This window comes from Phalangium opilio, unplaced genomic scaffold, assembly GCF_054372755.1.
Source record: "Phalangium opilio isolate 3A_F unplaced genomic scaffold, DU_Popi_V2 ptg000540l_1, whole genome shotgun sequence".
In the NCBI taxonomy this organism is placed as follows: domain Eukaryota; kingdom Metazoa; phylum Arthropoda; class Arachnida; order Opiliones; family Phalangiidae; genus Phalangium; species Phalangium opilio.
The window spans coordinates 631,006-648,213 of record NW_028324244.1 but is presented as its reverse complement, the minus strand read 5'-3'; the positions used below and the strand labels follow the sequence as shown (position 1 = coordinate 648,213).

The 17,208-nt window shown below is 40.2% G+C and overlaps 1 protein-coding gene across 6 annotated transcripts in view; it reads left to right on the top strand.

Annotated features, from left to right (window-relative positions):
- The window catches only part of LOC149588522 (tyrosine-protein phosphatase 69D-like), a 318,777-nt gene that overhangs the window by 138,334 nt on the left and 163,235 nt on the right, over positions 1 to 17,208 (top strand). Inside the window, exon 1 of one of the 6 annotated variants that reach the window (XM_089862437.1) lies at positions 10,043 to 10,171. The exons of the other annotated variants lie outside the window; for them this stretch is intronic. Coding sequence (XP_089718563.1) covers positions 10,093 to 10,171 — 79 coding nt within the window. The 5' untranslated portion in view covers positions 10,043 to 10,092. Of the gene's footprint in view, positions 1 to 10,042; positions 10,172 to 17,208 lie in introns of those variants that run through there. 6 annotated transcript variants of the gene reach the window in all.

Genomic DNA, 17,208 nt, shown 5'->3' with positions numbered 1-17,208 from the left:
AGAGAGAGAGAGAGAGAGAGAGAGAGAGAGAGAGAGAGAGAGAGAGAGAGAGAGAGAGAGAGAGAGAGAGAGAGACAGAGAGACAGAGAGAGAGAGACAGAGAGACAGAGAGAGAGAGAAAGATATTTGTTTGAAACTGTATACCTTCTCCGTGTTTTCTCGCTTAATGATCACGTGACGCTCTGCTCCTTCGCGTTGCGCCTAGGTGAGTGCGCGTGAGAGACTGACACTACTGGGCCATTCAATTTGCCTTGCCTTCCTCCGTGATATGAGTGACCTACCAGCAATTTACATGTTACAATATGGTATTTCATCCAAAGTTCGATTCCGCTATAGAAAATGCTGAATGGTCTTTCAATTTACAGACGTCTGATTGGGACGGATATATAAGCTTCTTGTTCCGCATCCTTTCGACTAATAATGTCTTCCGTTTGGGCTGACTATGATTTATCCTCTTTAAAGCAAAAGGATGCGGGGTTTGGAGAAGGCAGTCGAGTTATTTTATCTTCCCTCTCTCTTAATAATTCGAGATTCTCTCTCTCTCCCTGCAGGGATCGCGCTTTTGTAATATATCCGTTTTAATAATCTATAACTATACTTACTTCCCGTCTCTCTTCCCCCGGTTTCGATAAATTCTATTATAGACTATATTTCAAATCGGCCGCTGTCATAACAGGATTAACGTGTTAAGATGGAAACGACTTCGGAATATTGACATATAAAGGACTTAAATCCGTGTCTGTTAATTCCGTCTAGATTACGACCTGTCAATTTTGTTAATTTTATGATGACTTGGTTTAAAGGTTCGCGCGGATGTTTTAAAGTTTTTGGAATTGCGATTAGTTCTGTCGGTCCGTCTGTCACTCTTAAGTCTTAACTATTTTTTATAAATGAAGAATTGGAATCTGATTTTGCACTAGTTTATAAAGTTGACTAAAGCATAATTGAATTACTTTAAAATAATTTGTTGTATTGATGGTTTTGTTGCTACACTATTTGCAACTTTGGGTCCTTTGTAAGCCCCCTCCTACCCCCAAATCCCAATTGAAAGGAAGCGTAGATGGCGCCAAATGAACCTATGGATTGGTTTGGGCATCCCGAATAAAACCAAGAGGTACAGAGAGAATCTGAGAATATCTTCCTCTTATATGGCATACTGGCGCAAATTGCAGTCAGCAAATCACATGTGTATAATCCTTTCATGTTGCTAGCGATAAGGGTATTTTTTATATCCCTTCTATAGCCTCCATAGTGTCCCAGAAAGTAAAACCAATAGACTGCAACCCAAGATGAGTTTCTATATATTAAGTTATATTTTGTTATACCATTATTCTATCACTGTAAACAACACGTTAAGATCTTTCCCAATGGTTTCTGCATTTGATGAGAAATTTAGTCAATAGGTTTATAAATTAAATTTATAAACCAATATAGTCGATTCCCCTGTAAGTAAACAAAGGTTTTATATGCAGTTTCAACATATCCGTAACCTTTTGTTATAAGCGTTTTCTCTATAGTGATCTGAGATTCAAGGGCATCTCTACTAAGTCGTAATAATAGAACACATTCCAGAGATTATATGGGCCCCTCCTACACATTGTCGTTCCCCTCGGGATGGGTACATTGACAGGATTGACCCCTCTTCTCGTATTACTCCCTAGTTTTTTTTTCGCCGTGCAACCCCGACGATCTCTGACTATTATAGTTGGTGGTGGTAGCGAAGAAGCAGGTTTACTTGTATTGGAATTCGATACGACCTTCCTTACCCCTTTTTTATTCCTTGCTGGGTCGAGCTTTCAGCTTCCTTTTTTTCAGCCCGATCGCTTCTTCGTTTAGTTTGTTCATTAAGTAACGTGGAATGAGTGTTGAAGTCAAACGGGATACGTGTTACCATAGTCAAGATTCGTTTCTTGAACGTAAGCGAATCTGAAGTTCAAAACAATGTCATAAAATTTAGTCTTAATGCGGAACATGGGAAAGTTAGAATAAATAAACCTTTATTCAATCACTCAATACGGATAGCCAAGGCTTAATGTTAAATCCCTTCACCCCAATACCCTGGATTAAGTCAGAGCGCCACGCTTTCGAACCGAAGCACCCGTCCATACTTTCCATTGCGTACACGACCTAGCTCTTTCAAGTGGTAATTTTTTAGTATGCACTCTCCATTGACGTTTTTCCCCACTCTTACGAAAGGGAAAAAAGATACGGAAGGTTTAAAGAGATAGAGGTGGCTCACCCAATCTGTGGGCGGTTTTAAGTCCCCATGCAAATTGCTTTTGAAGCTGAAGAGGTCCCACCCTGGTATACCCTCCTTCATTGTACCTCCTAGACTAGTTTCAATCCAAAATGGGGTAGGATGGAGCTCCTCTAAGAGAGAGAGAGGGAAAAAAGATTCCAAGAAAGAAAGAGAGAGCCTTATAGTGTGTGAAATAGATTTCCTCATCCCTTCTTCATCCTTATATCTATTCAATGGCCGAGAGATGTAAATGGTTAGAAAGTCGGATGTTGGAATAGCTAGAAAACGAAACGCCAGTCAAGCTAGGAGAAGGGGGCATCGTTGAAATAAAAAAATAAATCCTTGGGTTTTGGCGGAAGATTTTTGGTGTGGTGGTAGCATAAAAGAATCGCGTAGCCCGAAAGAAAGCGCTTCTTTTCAATAGAGATTGATCTTTAATGGGAAATGTATTATGGAAAAGAAGATGCTGTTTGAGAATCTTTTTTTTTTATTTTTCCACGCTTTCTGTTGCGACCAATAGGATGGTGATGATGGCGGAGATTGCTAGCTATTGCGATTGAAGTTACGCGCTCCCTTTTATTGTCATATAGTGGCGCCATCGTTGATTGAACCTCATAAATTTTAAACATCTTAAAATTTTGGAATATTTTAAGTGTAGTGGGAAAGTCACCTTATAGGGGTTTTTCCGTCCATGTTATTTCAATAGGCCCCTGTAGAAATGTTTACCACGCAGTACATCGGTGTGTACAGAAAAGCAAACTTGCAGGGGCTTTGAAATTGGTTTTTGTATATAACTTTTAGCTTTAAAGATGATACTGATTTAATTTAATTTTAATTTAAGCCTTCCCCCTTTAGGAACCATTAACACTACCGGGCCAAACAATTATCATTAATTTAATAGTGCCTTTATTATATTTATCGTTGGCGTATCTAAAACCCATGGACGTTAGGGAAATTGTTCGTAATATTTACGTGTACGTGATCATCGGTATCCCTAACACCTTACGTAACTCCTCCTTCTTTGTATATCTCTCCCCCCCGCAATTTACAAATTTTATAGGCTAAGCCACCCCCCCCCCACGGATCTTTAATTTTGGATTTTGGTCCCCCCAACAAATTAAACATAATTTTAGAATATATGCCTACAAGTTTAGTAATTAATTGTATATCCCCTTGGTGTCTGTGTTTGCATATTTTCTGTTTGGTTTAACGCCCTTGTATCACGCGGAATTAATTTAAATAATTGATTAACCTCACGTTTTTCATTAACGTAAAATGAAGTAACGGAAATTAAAGGGATGGTGAAAGAATATTGTGATTATGTCACGTGATACAGATTAGGAACCATAAAAACCAGACACGCGCTCGTTTGTTTATTTTAATTTGAGGTTTTTTGAAAATGTTTTATTTTTTTTTCTTTCGTTTTTCTAATTTGTTTTTAATTTTGAACTGAAAGACACCGCCTTAGGCCTTGGTTAAATAAGCGCGTCACCGTTACTTGGAGATACTAACAAATTTAGATTAATTTTGCGATAGATTGCGTAAACCTTATGCCTCTTTTAAAATCGATGAAAAGACTTTCCCTACCTGGTACCTGGGTTTTTGGGATTTTTGCCAATCGACCGTAAGCAGACGCTATTAATTTACGCGTGGCCCAATTTTAATATTACTTTGGCAGCAACGAAATTTGTTAGCGCTGTTCGTATACCTTTCTCTGAGCTAACACGCAAATTAGCCTTGGCTTCCCGCCTAAACTCAAAACAAATTGGCGGGGAAAATGAGGCGGATCATTTTGAATTTTTTTTTTTCCTTTTTTTTTTTTACTAAAATTCCGCTTTCAATTTCTGACTGTCCACGTTCATCGGTTTGCAGTACTGTCAAATATACACTAAGCTAGTTACAATGTCATAAGAAAAGCCCAGTTCTAGTTCATTTTTGTGCAGTCAGCTGGGATAGTTATGGTAACGAATATTTTGCAGCTTCATCCGAAATTAAGCCATTCTTTTCTTAAGCCTTGGTCGAATTAATAGAGCACAGATTCTTAGAATTGAGAGAAGTTCAAAACTGGATGTTAAATAACAAAGAGGATCCTTGTTAATTTGGCCCTGGCACTAATTGTGATAGATAAATTATCAGTTGTTTTGCGTGTGAGGTTTTGGAAATCTGAGTCCAATGTTCAGCCATCTGATAAAAAGCTGAAAAATTATCCTAATCTTAATTGATTTTATTGCAAGAAAAGCACTGAAAAGTATAGGGATTTCATTACTACAGGGAGCACAGCTGGCCTATAATTCCTATATTATCCTATAATTTCATGAAAGGTCCTATAATATCCTATATTTTTGTCATAAAATTGCATTTTAACATCGTTTCTCAACGTCAAATTTAAAAGAAATGCGTTTAAAATGACAATTTTAACGCGTTACTTACGATGAGCTAAATAGTAAATTACAACGTTCTTGAATTCAAGCCTTTACGCTTACTAAAAAGCCCGCCAAAATAGCCTTAGCCTAATCGCGACTTACGTCTCCTTCGCTCTAAGAGCGCGATACAAAAATACCACTACATATTTGATCAGATTTTATAATAATCTGAACTTTGTCTTTCTTCTATCGTCTCCTTCGCTCTAAGAGCGCGATACAAAAAATACCACTACATATTTTCCCTCCCCCTCCTCTATCGCCCCCCCCCTCCTTCTTCCCGAAGCTCCGTAGTCCGTCTCGTCCGGACAGGCGCCGCTTTCCTTTGTTAGTTTGATTGACGCGAGAAAATCGCTTATGTCGATTGTTGGGGGATAAGTATTCCTAGTATGTGACTATGTATTCTAATATAGTGAACTTTAACCCATATGCCGATAACGACCTATAAATAGAACCCACTGCGATAATAACGGGGCAGAGTACTACGACGCGTGAGCCGATAAGGCTGACTAGATATTATCTTATCATGTATTTAATGTAACTTAAATAAACTTAGAAATTAGTAAATGTGTCGACTTCATAACTCAACAAATGGCGACGGAGGCGAAATGATCAGCATCTCAAGGAAAACATAAACAGACGAGACTCATACCGCAGTGCAATACCCGCCCAGTCACTCTACTACGTTCGACAGTCATCATGTCCGCCCAAGCTGGCCAATTCCCACCTTTCAATCCGTCGGTTGATCAATGGACCATTTACGCCGAACGTCTGGACCAGTACTTTCTCGCTCATAAAATCAAAACATCAACGAACCCTGAAGATGACAACACAGAGGTCTTAGAGTTACAGCGAGCCACCCTGTTAACGGTAGTAGGCTCAGACACATATATTCTACTGAGAAATCTGATAGCACCAGAAAAGCTCACGGACAAGTCATATGTGCAACTGAAGCAAGTTCTAGCCAAACATTACGATCCGGCGCCGCTGGAAATAGTGGAGCGGGTCAAGTTCTATCGACGAGATCGCATGATAGGGGAATCGGTGTCGTCGTTCGTTGCAGCCATACGTAAAATGACAGAGTTTTGTAATTTCGGAGCAACCCTGGACCTAATGCTGAGGGACAAGTTCATCGCGGGCGTTAACAATGATCCTGTTCAGCGTCAATTATTGGAGATACCCAACGTTACGTTTGAAAAAGCCGTCGACAAAGCGTTGTCCATCGAAACAATCGAACGGGAATCACCGGCCATCAACAGTCATAGCCGTATGGATACAGATCAAGTTCATCGACTGTCCAGTCTTCAAAGACGACCTAACCAGTCAACATCGCTCGCTAAAACATATCAACGGCCAAGGAATGGTAATTACACATCTGAAAGGTCTTACCCGACATCAACATCGCGCCAGTCACGGAAAGACCTTGCCCAATCAAGAAACAAGTTCTGCAGTCGCTGCAACACCACAAGACACTTAGACGGAGATTGCCCATTTATGGATGCCGAGTGTTATACTTGTGGCAAAAGAGGCCACATAGCGTCAGCATGCCGACAATACGCCAGACCTAATGCTAACAATTCCAACAAGCAACGTTATGATCAGGCACGCACTCATCACATTCAGCCAGAGATCGACCACGACATCGCCAACCGGGCAGAAAACCGCATGGCCGATAGATCACCCGAATATGACGTTTTTTACGTTGGACAAATCGCCACAAATAACCAGCTCGACAAGGACGCCGTAATACGCCCTATAATGATATCGTGCAAGATATACGACACCAACGTCAGTTTTGAACTGGACACAGGCTCTGCGTACACCCTCATATCCGAGGAAATACAGTCAAGAATACCACAATTAACCAATCTACAACCACCATCAGCATGCCTTTCCTCATTCACTGGGCACTCGGTGAAAATAAAAGGACAAGCAGTGGTTCCAGTCACTTACGAAGAGAACATCTTACAACTCCCAGTACTTGTCTACGAAGGCCGCGGACCAACACTCATAGGCAGACAATGGATATTCTCCAGCTTTAATATCATCCCAAGACCGGAACATCACATCAGACACATATCCGACCCCAGCCCAGGATTACCGGAGATCTTACGAAAACATGAAGCTCTTTTCTCCCCAGGCATGGGATGCATCAAGGATGTCAAAGTCAAACTCCATATCAGAAAGGACTCAAGACCTCGATTCTTTAAAGCGCGCTCACTACCGTACCACTTGAAAGACGGAGTAGAAGCTGAACTACTAAAACTACGCGATAACGGCATAATTTCGCCTATACCTTACGCAGAATCGGCGACGCCCATCGTACCAATCATGAAGCCCAACAAGGAGATCCGGATATGCGGAGATTTTAAAATAACCACGAACAAAATGATTGACACGGAAAAGTACCCCTTACCGAGAATAGAGGACATTTTCGCTAAACTAGCGGGATGCACCGTCTTCTCAAGATTGGACTTACGCAACGCCTATAACCAACTGGAACTGGCCGAGGAATCAAAGAAACACGTCGTAATAAACACCACCAAAGGGCTCTTCCAGTATAATCGACTACCCTTTGGCATATCGTCGGCGTCCGCGATATTCCAACGACATATGGAGACCATACTACAGGATCATCCATCCTGTCTACCCTTCCAAGACGACAACATCGTGGGAGGAAAAGACGTGGACGATCACAACCGGAAGCTAGACAAGATATTGACAACTCTTCAGGAAGCCGGGGTGAAACTTAACAAGGACAAATGCCAGTTCCTAAAGACCACTATCGACTTCCTGGGTTATCGACTGGATTCAACGGGCCTCCATCCCCAAGAAGGAAAATTAGACGCTATAAAAAAGGCACCCGCACCGGTATCACTACATGGACTACGATCTTTCTTGGGCCTGATAAACTATTACTCAAGATTTATACCGGATTCGTCGACACTTCTGGCACCCTTATACGAGTTATTGAACAAATCTACAAAGTGGGAATGGAAGAAAATTCATCAAGACACTTTCAACAGCGCCAAAGAAGCGATCCAAGCGTCTGACATGTTAGTACACTTCGATCCAGAAAAAGAAGTAATATTGGCCTGCGACGCTTCACCTGTGGGTCTCGGAGCCGTAATTTCACATGTAATTGACAACGAGGAACGTCCAATAGCCTTCGCTTCGAGGTCTCTATCTGCAGCCGAACGAAAATATCCACAAATAGAAAGAGAAGCCCTGGCCATTGTATACGGAGTCGTCCGATTCAGAGACTATCTACTTGGAAAGAAATTTACGCTTATCACCGACCACAAACCTTTAGTGGTGATATTCTCGGAGGACCGACAAGTACCGCCCATGGCAGCCGCTAGGATCCAGAGGTGGGCATTACTCTTGTCCGGATACAATTACAATATCAAGTACAAGCAAGGATCCATGCACAATAATGCCGACGCTCTTAGTCGCCTGCCAGTAAAACAACCAGAATTTGAACCACCCATTCCAACGGAGTTAGTACTACTCTTACGAGCAGGACAAGACGGTCCCATAGACATCATCAAGATGAAAGAAGCAACTCTTAAAGACAACATCCTGCAGGAAGTCATGTTGTATACTAGAGACGGTTGGCCCACAAACAAGTCCAATATCAGGCTGAAAACACGGAGATACTATCAACGAAGATACGAGATTTCGATAGCGGACGATGTTCTACTGATTGGAAACAAAGTAATTGTGCCGGAAGGTTTGAGAGACGATATCATGAAGGAATTACACAGCACTCATCAGGGAGTGAGATCAATGAAAGAATTAGCACGTTCCAAAGTATGGTGGCCGGGAATAGACGGAGACTTGGAGAACATATCCCGGCACTGCAAAACATGTCGGGAACAAGCACCGATGCCACCCAAAAAGTACTCACCGTGGCCGTCTGAAACTCAACCTTGGCAAAGAGTCCACATCGACTTCGCCGGTCCAGTTGAAGGCAAATACTTACTTATTACGGTGGACGCCTTCTCAAAATGGATAGAAGTGGATATTACGAAGGATACAACATCATCTACCGTAATCACTTGCCTTCGGCAACATATGACAAGATTCGGGATCATGCCAAAGCTAATAAGCGACAACGCAACCTGTTTTACAAGCGCCGAATTTCAAGAATTCACGAGAGCGAACGGAATTGAACATTTAACTATTGCCCCTTATCATCCAGCATCCAATGGCCAAGCAGAAAGATCCGTAAGAACTGTTAAAACAACGTTACGTAAGATAACCGGCGGATCATCAGCAGAAACGGAGCTGGTTGGGCAAGGACTCGACAAATACAAAGAAGGATCACTTATGCTAAGGATGTCACGATTTTTGCTAAATTACCGCAGAACGCCCGTCAATGGTGGAAAATCCCCGGCAGAAAACATGTTAAACAGGACACTCAGGACCAGATTGGATCTATTCCACCCCAAGCACGCTTCAAACCAGGACAAGAATGTATTGAAGAGACGGACAGTCACAGCAAGAAATTACGGACGAGGTCATAAATGGATTGATGGCACGATTGTTAAAGAACTGGGAAAAACGATGTACGAGATAGAAACGACGGACGGAATTATTAGAAGACACAAGAACCAAATTCGATTTCAAACTGATGCTGTGCCTAGAACTTCAGAACATACGCAGCCGAATAATCAAACTTTTAATGCGAACAGAGGACGAGAAAACGCAGGAGTTCCTCAAGCGGTCCGCCCACATCGAACCATCACCTTCTACCCGACGATTAACTTCAGACGATCGATAACAGCTCCGGCCAGTCAGGGTCAACAACATACTAGGCAAAACCGAAAGCAAACATCAGTCACGCCAAGCCTTGGCCAACGCAACAACTTATCGCCCACAACCACTCCGCAACATGCAACATCATCGGCAAGCCCTCAACAACAAACATTGTCACCTAAGCCAGTCGAAGGATGCCCAACAGCAGCGCCCATACAGCCGACACTACCGGATGTCACCACGACTGAGGACAACACACACGATTCAAACCAGCTATCACATCAACACTCACCCATCGTTCGACAACGGCTACGAAGAAGTACAAGACCACACAAACCACCAGATAGATTAGGTTTATAAAAAAAAAAAAAAAAAAAAGGGGGAAAGTGATGTTGGGGGATAAGTATTCCTAGTATGTGACTATGTATTCTAATATAGTGAACTTTAACCCATATGCCGATAACGACCTATAAATAGAACCCACTGCGATAATAACGGGGCAGAGTACTACGACGCGTGAGCCGATAAGGCTGACTAGATATTATCTTATCATGTATTTAATGTAACTTAAATAAACTTAGAAATTAGTAAATGTGTCGACTTCATAACTCAACATCGATGAATTATTCTTAATTTTTTAAGTCGGATTTAAATATTTAAAATTAGGCCAAAATGGATGAATTTTGGGATCAAAACTTTGCCAAGATCGAGGAACCTAGGATTCAAGCAATTTTGGGACGAAATATTTCATGTAAGTTGGTCTTTTCGGCTAGTTTTTATTTTTCAAGCGCGGTTAGGGTTAGATGGGGTGGTTAGGGTTAACCAACTCGAGCTTGCCTCGGCGTAAAATGGTGGGGGGTACGGGGAATCAAGATAATAGCTGCCGAAGATGTTGTATTCGTTCTGGGTCGCGTCTCGTAGGTGCCGTGGCGCTAATGGGTCGTACGTGGGAGATCCCAATGAAATTCAAAATGGCAGTTAATTTTAAGTTTTTTTTTTTCCATTTTCATTGAAGAATTTTTTTTTTTAGATCTGAATTTTTTTGAAATGCATTTTGTATCGAAACTTTTTTAAATCTCATTCTTTTACAGCCAAATATTTTAAAAACTTTATTTTTTTAATCCAAATATAATTTTCAAAATCACAAATATTTTTTTAGTCCAAAAGTTTTAAATAGAAATTGGAATTGGTTTTAAATGGGAAATTGGAATTTGTTTTAAATGGGGAAACTCGAAAGCATTTTTAAGAGTTGGTTGATACTAATATTTTAAGTATGTGACAAACTAGTCTTATTTTTAAATGAGAGAGTCCTAGCTCAGAATACAATAGAATAAACGTTCCACACAGACGGCAGACAAATTAACCTCTAGTTTTCCACATAGTTTAAGCCAAAATAGAATTATATATAAGCATTTTTAGTCCTATATTTTCCTCTAAATACACATATTTTCTCCTATAAAATCCTATAATTCCAGAAAAAAATAACTATTTTTCCCATAAGTAATTTAAAATTTTGTCTGGGCTCCCTGTAATAGTATTTCTATATCTTTCACTATTGCCAAGTTTTCAACGGAAGGTCATTTAGTTCTTCCAAACAATTGGGTTTTATTTTACCAATATAGTCCAATCTGATTTCTGTTTATATTATACGCAGTTAGTTACTCATAAATAACTTCAATAGACTGTAAGAAATGTTTATGGCAAGCGAAGCTGTTTTAAAACTACCTACAAAACTTACTTAACAATTTACGATCTTGGGGAAATAGTCCAGGAGATGACCAGGACTTTCAAAAGTTGGAACAAAACGTTTGAAACGAAAGAAGTTTTAGCCAAGATAAAACTTTTATTTCTCTATTTTTATAGACCCCGTGTTTAATCTAATTGTTTAGAACTCGTATATAACACCCTTGATATTTATATTGGCCCCAACTTCTTGGACAACTTACGACTGAAGTCTACTCTTCGTAAATTTAACTGGCCCATGGAGTCTCGGAACTCTTATAGACCTAGAATAAGGTTTACGATCCGATACCCGTTGTTTCTTAGGATATTTAAGATCTAGAGAAGGCCGACTATCAAATTACTGTTTCACCCTGTACTTTATATAACACCCCTTTTGATACAGAAAGTTTTCTCGTTAACCCTTTACCCCGACGTGCACTCCTGGATTGGGTCTAACTTTTTTTGGGGGGGGGGGCAAGACCGCGCGCCGTTTTATTTCGCTTTCTTGGATATTTTACGAGCGAGAAAAGGCAGGCATTAAAAAGAAATTGGTCTAACTCAAATTGTCTTCGTTTTTCCACTACTACCATCTTGATCGGTTTGATATTGCTTTTGGAGGAGGGAGAGGAATTTATACTGGACAGGGTTGCCACGGGTCAGGGAAAACGTGGAAAAGTCAGGGAATTTAAAAATGGGCCGAAAAGGTCAGGAAAAAGGTCAGGGAATTTAAAAATGGGCCGAAAAGGTCAGGAAAAAGGTCAGGGAATTTAAAAATGGGCCGAAAAGGTCAGGAAAAAAGTCAGGGAGTTTTAAAAGTTTCAGCAAAGTCAGGGAATTTGATTTTAGTGGGTAAAATTTCTGGGGATAAGTCTTTATTGAAAGAGCAATGAAAGTTTCTCTCCTCATCCGCTCTTAACACAGAAACTCTAGAGCAATCCTTAAAAATGTCTAGAATTAATGCCTTTAAAAAATCTCTCAGATTGTTATTTATAGTTTAAATGTTTCTTATTCATTTTGGTGCAACAAATACATTGGAAAACTTAATGTAGATCGAGTTTATTTAATTATAAGCACTTAAAACGTGCTGTAAACATTTACACTTCCGGGCTAAAATGGTCAGGGAAAATCTCAGAAAAAGGTCAGGGAAAATCTCAGAAAGAAGGTCAGGGAAAATCTCAGAAAAAAGGTCAGGGAAAATCTCAGAAAAAAGGTCAGGGAAAATCTCAGAAAAAAGGTCAGGGAAAATCTCAGAAAAAAGGTCAGGGAAAATCTCAGAAAAAAGGTCAGGGAAAACCTGGAAAAGTCAGGGAATTTGGTTCTGAATATTACGTGGCAACCCTGCTGGAGTTGAAATCATAATCTCTGTAGTGTTTTTTTTTTCTTTTTTCTGGTCTTTATTTTTAAAAAATGGCATCTCTCGGCGATTTATTTATTGAATATGCCATTTACGGAATAGCCTGAAGGTTTGCGAACGCTCAATTTAATTTCGTGTTTCCTCGGGACACGCACGTAATGCGTAATAATCCGAATTTAATTAATTTTTTGGGTTTTTCGTAATTAGGTTTGCCAGAAAGCCTGAATGAATTAGATGTCAAATAAAGCGGGTGTAACGAGAATTTTTCTTGTTGGTACGGTGGTTTCTATACTAACCAATCCGGCTTACTTGTCTTTCTATTTATTAGGCGTATTTTGCCAAGTAGACGTAAATGAATTCAATGTCTCATTAGGGTATTTTAAATCTTTCGGATTTATAGGCTTTCAGTAATAGCGCTAAGCCTCTAATAAATATGCAAGGGTATAGATGAATTTTTCTCCTATAGTCTAGCAGCTGATCCCACACATGCAGGTTTGCAATTTCAAATGTTATTTGACGTTGAGCGTGTAAGCCTATTATAGACCAAGGCCTAAAGTCAAATCATAAGAATAAGGTCAAAACTTCGGAACAAAAGGAGCGAGTAAATTCAACCGAGTGGAAAAAACAAAGACCGATAAAAAAAAATAAAAATTGCATCTTTTGCCCTGAAGGAACGAACGCAACTTTCCATATATACCTTCCTCTACCTAATGTACCTGTTTTCTGACCACTTCCCCGTACCTTTTTTCTCCACCTTCTAAACAAGAGATATAAGAACGAAAATGCCTGGCGCAAAAAAAGAAAAATCCATTTTTTTTAAACCATATACCTAGATTGGGAAATCTCCATAACGCTATTTTTAGCCTTTTCATTTTCTTTTTTTTCTTTAGATCGAGTATTTTTATTTTCGGTCCTAGTTCAAAATCCCTCAAGTATTTGGTGGAAAAATGGCGTGCATCGTGAACTTTTAGGTTTTTAGGCCTACGGACGGTTTATAAGAAGCTATATGGGAAGAAAGCGGCCTTATTTGAATTTTTATCGTCTCGAAAATATATATTTTTATTTTTCATCATTCTCAAAGTAATATGGCTTTTTGAAAAGCCTTTATATATTTTTTCTTATACTTATTTCTTGCGTCGTTGTGTTTTTATTATAACGAAATACTTCGGGTTAACCCTTTTGGCTTTGTTTTTTTGGAGTCACTATTTGCCTAGTCCTCCTAGGGTTTCTTCTAACTTATACAGGGTTCATACAAACCTGAAAAACATGGAAAATCAGGGAAATAAATAGTTGACAAAGACCTCAGGGAAAACTCAGGGAAATTTAGAATTTTTAATGAAATTCAGGGAAATCAGGGAAATTTGCGTCAAACAGGGGCCGAGTAATTAAGCAAAATGTTCATGAACATACCCTCCATAGGATTAACATTACACCCAACATTTGGAGCCTCATAACTCTGGTTATGTTAGAGATACGGGGATGCCTTTGATTATGTAATAGTCCTATTTACCCCCCTCCTCCTTCGTTAACATTTGCTCCATAGGATACTCCATATACGGGAAAAACCTGGAAAACTCAGGGAAATTCGTTTTCCAAAAGTTGTATGAACCCTGTTATATAACCCAGCTATCAACCAACCAGACAAGTTAAATTCAAAGTTCAGAACCTTGTAAGTTTGAAAATCATCCTCTCGTGTGTAGGGGGGTTTTAAAGGAGATAGTTCCCTATAACCCTAACTGTCCCTTGGCGTATATTTGAGTCGCTTGACGACGAGTCGAGTTGAGCATTGAGGGAATTCCTCCCTTAGGCCTAACCATGGAGCCGAGGCTTAGATAGCGTCGAATCGAAAAGTCTTAACAAGATTGATGCGGGAAGGAACTTTTTTTCTTCTCTCTTCTTTCTCTCTCTCCTTCTCTTTTCTGGGCTTTTCCTCTTCGCTTTACACATCCATTCGTCCATTGATGATCTATAAAGGCACTTTGTCTTTCGGCCAGAGGAATAAAAAAGGGGCGGGAATGGGGGCGAACCGAGACCAAATGAACTCAAACACGAGACGCTTTATCAGCTACGTTTTCTCAGCTCTATATGTATATAGTGTTCAACCGACCCCCACTTGCTCTTTATATGGTAACACGCTTGATAAGCGTTCTCCTTTTCTAGACTAGCGCGGAGTACGTCTCCCTGAGTCCCTGGTCCCGCCGCGTACGCTAGCCAGGGTTTATCTAGCTGACCACGGGCTTTTAGAACGGGGGGAAACGGCCTGAATCCTGGATGGTGGACCCATGGTGTTCCAACGGAATTAAAGCGACCTCCTTGCAGGGTTTCCTTTTACCTAAGCATACCAATGTATACAGCGTGGTGTTCCATCTTAAATAGTGAATACGTATGTCGTTTGTGTTCGTTTGGAATTGGTCAATGAAGTAGAGGGAGTATTCGTTTAGCAAACTCCTGCCGAATTTACCTTTGCTTTCATTCCTAACTGTTGGCGAATACCTGATGTACTCTTATTCGTGTGCAATTTAGGAATGTAGTTTAAAGGGAAGACGATCGGTTGTTTTACTATTGAGATACCTTTGAGCGTATTAAACTAGAGGACGCGAACAAATCCGCGTGTCCGTTCTGGCGAATTTAGTGAACAAATTCAAAGGTGATAGGCCACTTGGTTTCCTAATAAGCCACTTAGAGGTTCCCCCCTTTTTGCAAACATGGCTTCATTACTGGGGTTAACGCGGACGATATATAATGGGATCGGGGCACAATGTCTATTTGTGTGTGTTTGTTAGGCCCGCGCTATATATAACCTCATGCGCGGAAGAAAGGAGAAATTGGGATTTTGACACACTCTGAACGTAACGGCGAAGACCAAGGGGAAATTCCCCGTGGAACGAAGGGCAATTACGCTGGTACGCTGGTCCCAAAGGGGTCAGTCAGCTTAGATGACCAAGGCTATACTAAGGGTTTCTGTCGCCAGAAAGGTCAAGAAGGTCTCTAGCCATTTTCCATGGACTTCCTGACTTCGTTCCAATGTCTCCCCCCCCCAACTCCCCCCAACTTTGATCGTATACTAACGTGGGGACCCCAAGTTTGACTTGAACTCATCAGTTCCCAGGTGGTTAGGGTTTTTGCTAAGTATCTAAACGGATGTAGTCTTAATGCTGAACCACGAAATTCGAAAATGATGGGGGACTTCACGTACTAGTTTAACGCTATATAGGCCTAAAATGTTAAGCCTTGGTTTTAGTAATTCAGTTAGGTTTTGAAGACACGTGTCAACGTCACTATATATGCTGGAGGAAGCTCTTTATCGCGTCTTATCTTGTTTCATTATATATTTTAATTCGAGTTTATCCTGAGCACTTTCTTACGCGTTCCATTAATTAAGAAGAAAAAGAAAAAACTCCGGTAGTTTGACGTACACGCAAACTCGCTCGTTGTACGTCTTAACAATATCCGGTGGAAGATACTCTACCCCTTTTGAATAATTACGTATCTATTAAGTTTCCTATCATATCCGAGTTTCGGTTTTCCTATAGCGGGAACGTCCAGACTTTAAACGGCTTTCAACCATGGCGCGCGACCGCTTCAGCCAGTAGGCGAAATGGCCTACTAAGGGTTCCGAGAATTGATTAGATTTTGGCGTGTTCTATTCGTATAAATTAAAGATCAGAAATTCGGTAATACGCGCAGCCTATAACATCGACGCCGCTAGAAGCGAAGGGTTATATTGCGCCGTTCAGGGTGTTTTAGTTAATTAAGGGATATGCGGGGAAAATGGCTTAGTTTGTGAAAGGGTTATTTGAGAAACCACCCACTGTTTAGTTTTGCCAGCGTTGAAACTTCAGTTAGTGAACCGATATTGTAGGCTTGGATTTCCGTGTAGCTAGCTAGCTAGCTAGTATATGGACACGGGGCATATACTGACTGACATGACACTAATTAGACTGAGATGGAAAAGGGGGGGGAGGAAGTGTATGTAGGGATGAGTGGAGTTTAGAGCCTGTATGGATGGAGACGGGAATCAAACTGACCTCTTTTATTCTTTATTGCTATATAGCTAGATTCCTTGATATATATGGAAATTTCCACGTAAAAGTTTAAAATCCATGAGTTTTCGCCAGATAAATGAGATTGTTGGGATGCGAACTTAATTTCGTAATAAATTTATATTTATTGAAATTTTCATCTCGTTACCTTGATTGACTTTGCTGTAGATTGTTTTATAACAGGGTTGCCACAGTACCTGGAAAACCTGGAAAAGTCAGGGAATTTAAAAATGGGCCGAAAAGGTCAGAGAAAACTCAGGGAATTTTAAAAGTTTCAGCAAAGTAAGGGAATTTTAAAAAGTTTCAGCAAAGTAAGGGAATTTGATTTTAGTGGGTAAAATTTCTGGGGATAAGTGAGTCTTTATTGAAAGAGTAATGAAAGTTTCTCCTCATCCTATCTTAACACAGAGTGAACTCTAGAGCAATCCTTAAAAATCTCTCAGATTGTTATTTATAGTTAAAATGTTTCTTATTCATTTTGGTGCAACAAATAGATTGGAAAACTTAATGTAGAGAGTTTATTTAATTATAAGCGCTTAAAACGTGCTATAAACATTTACGTTTTCGACCTAAAAAGGTCAGGGAAAAACTGGAAAAGTCAGGGAATTTGATTCTGAAAATTCCGTGGCAACCCATGATAGGAAAATCCTCCGCCCAACAATTTCGTCT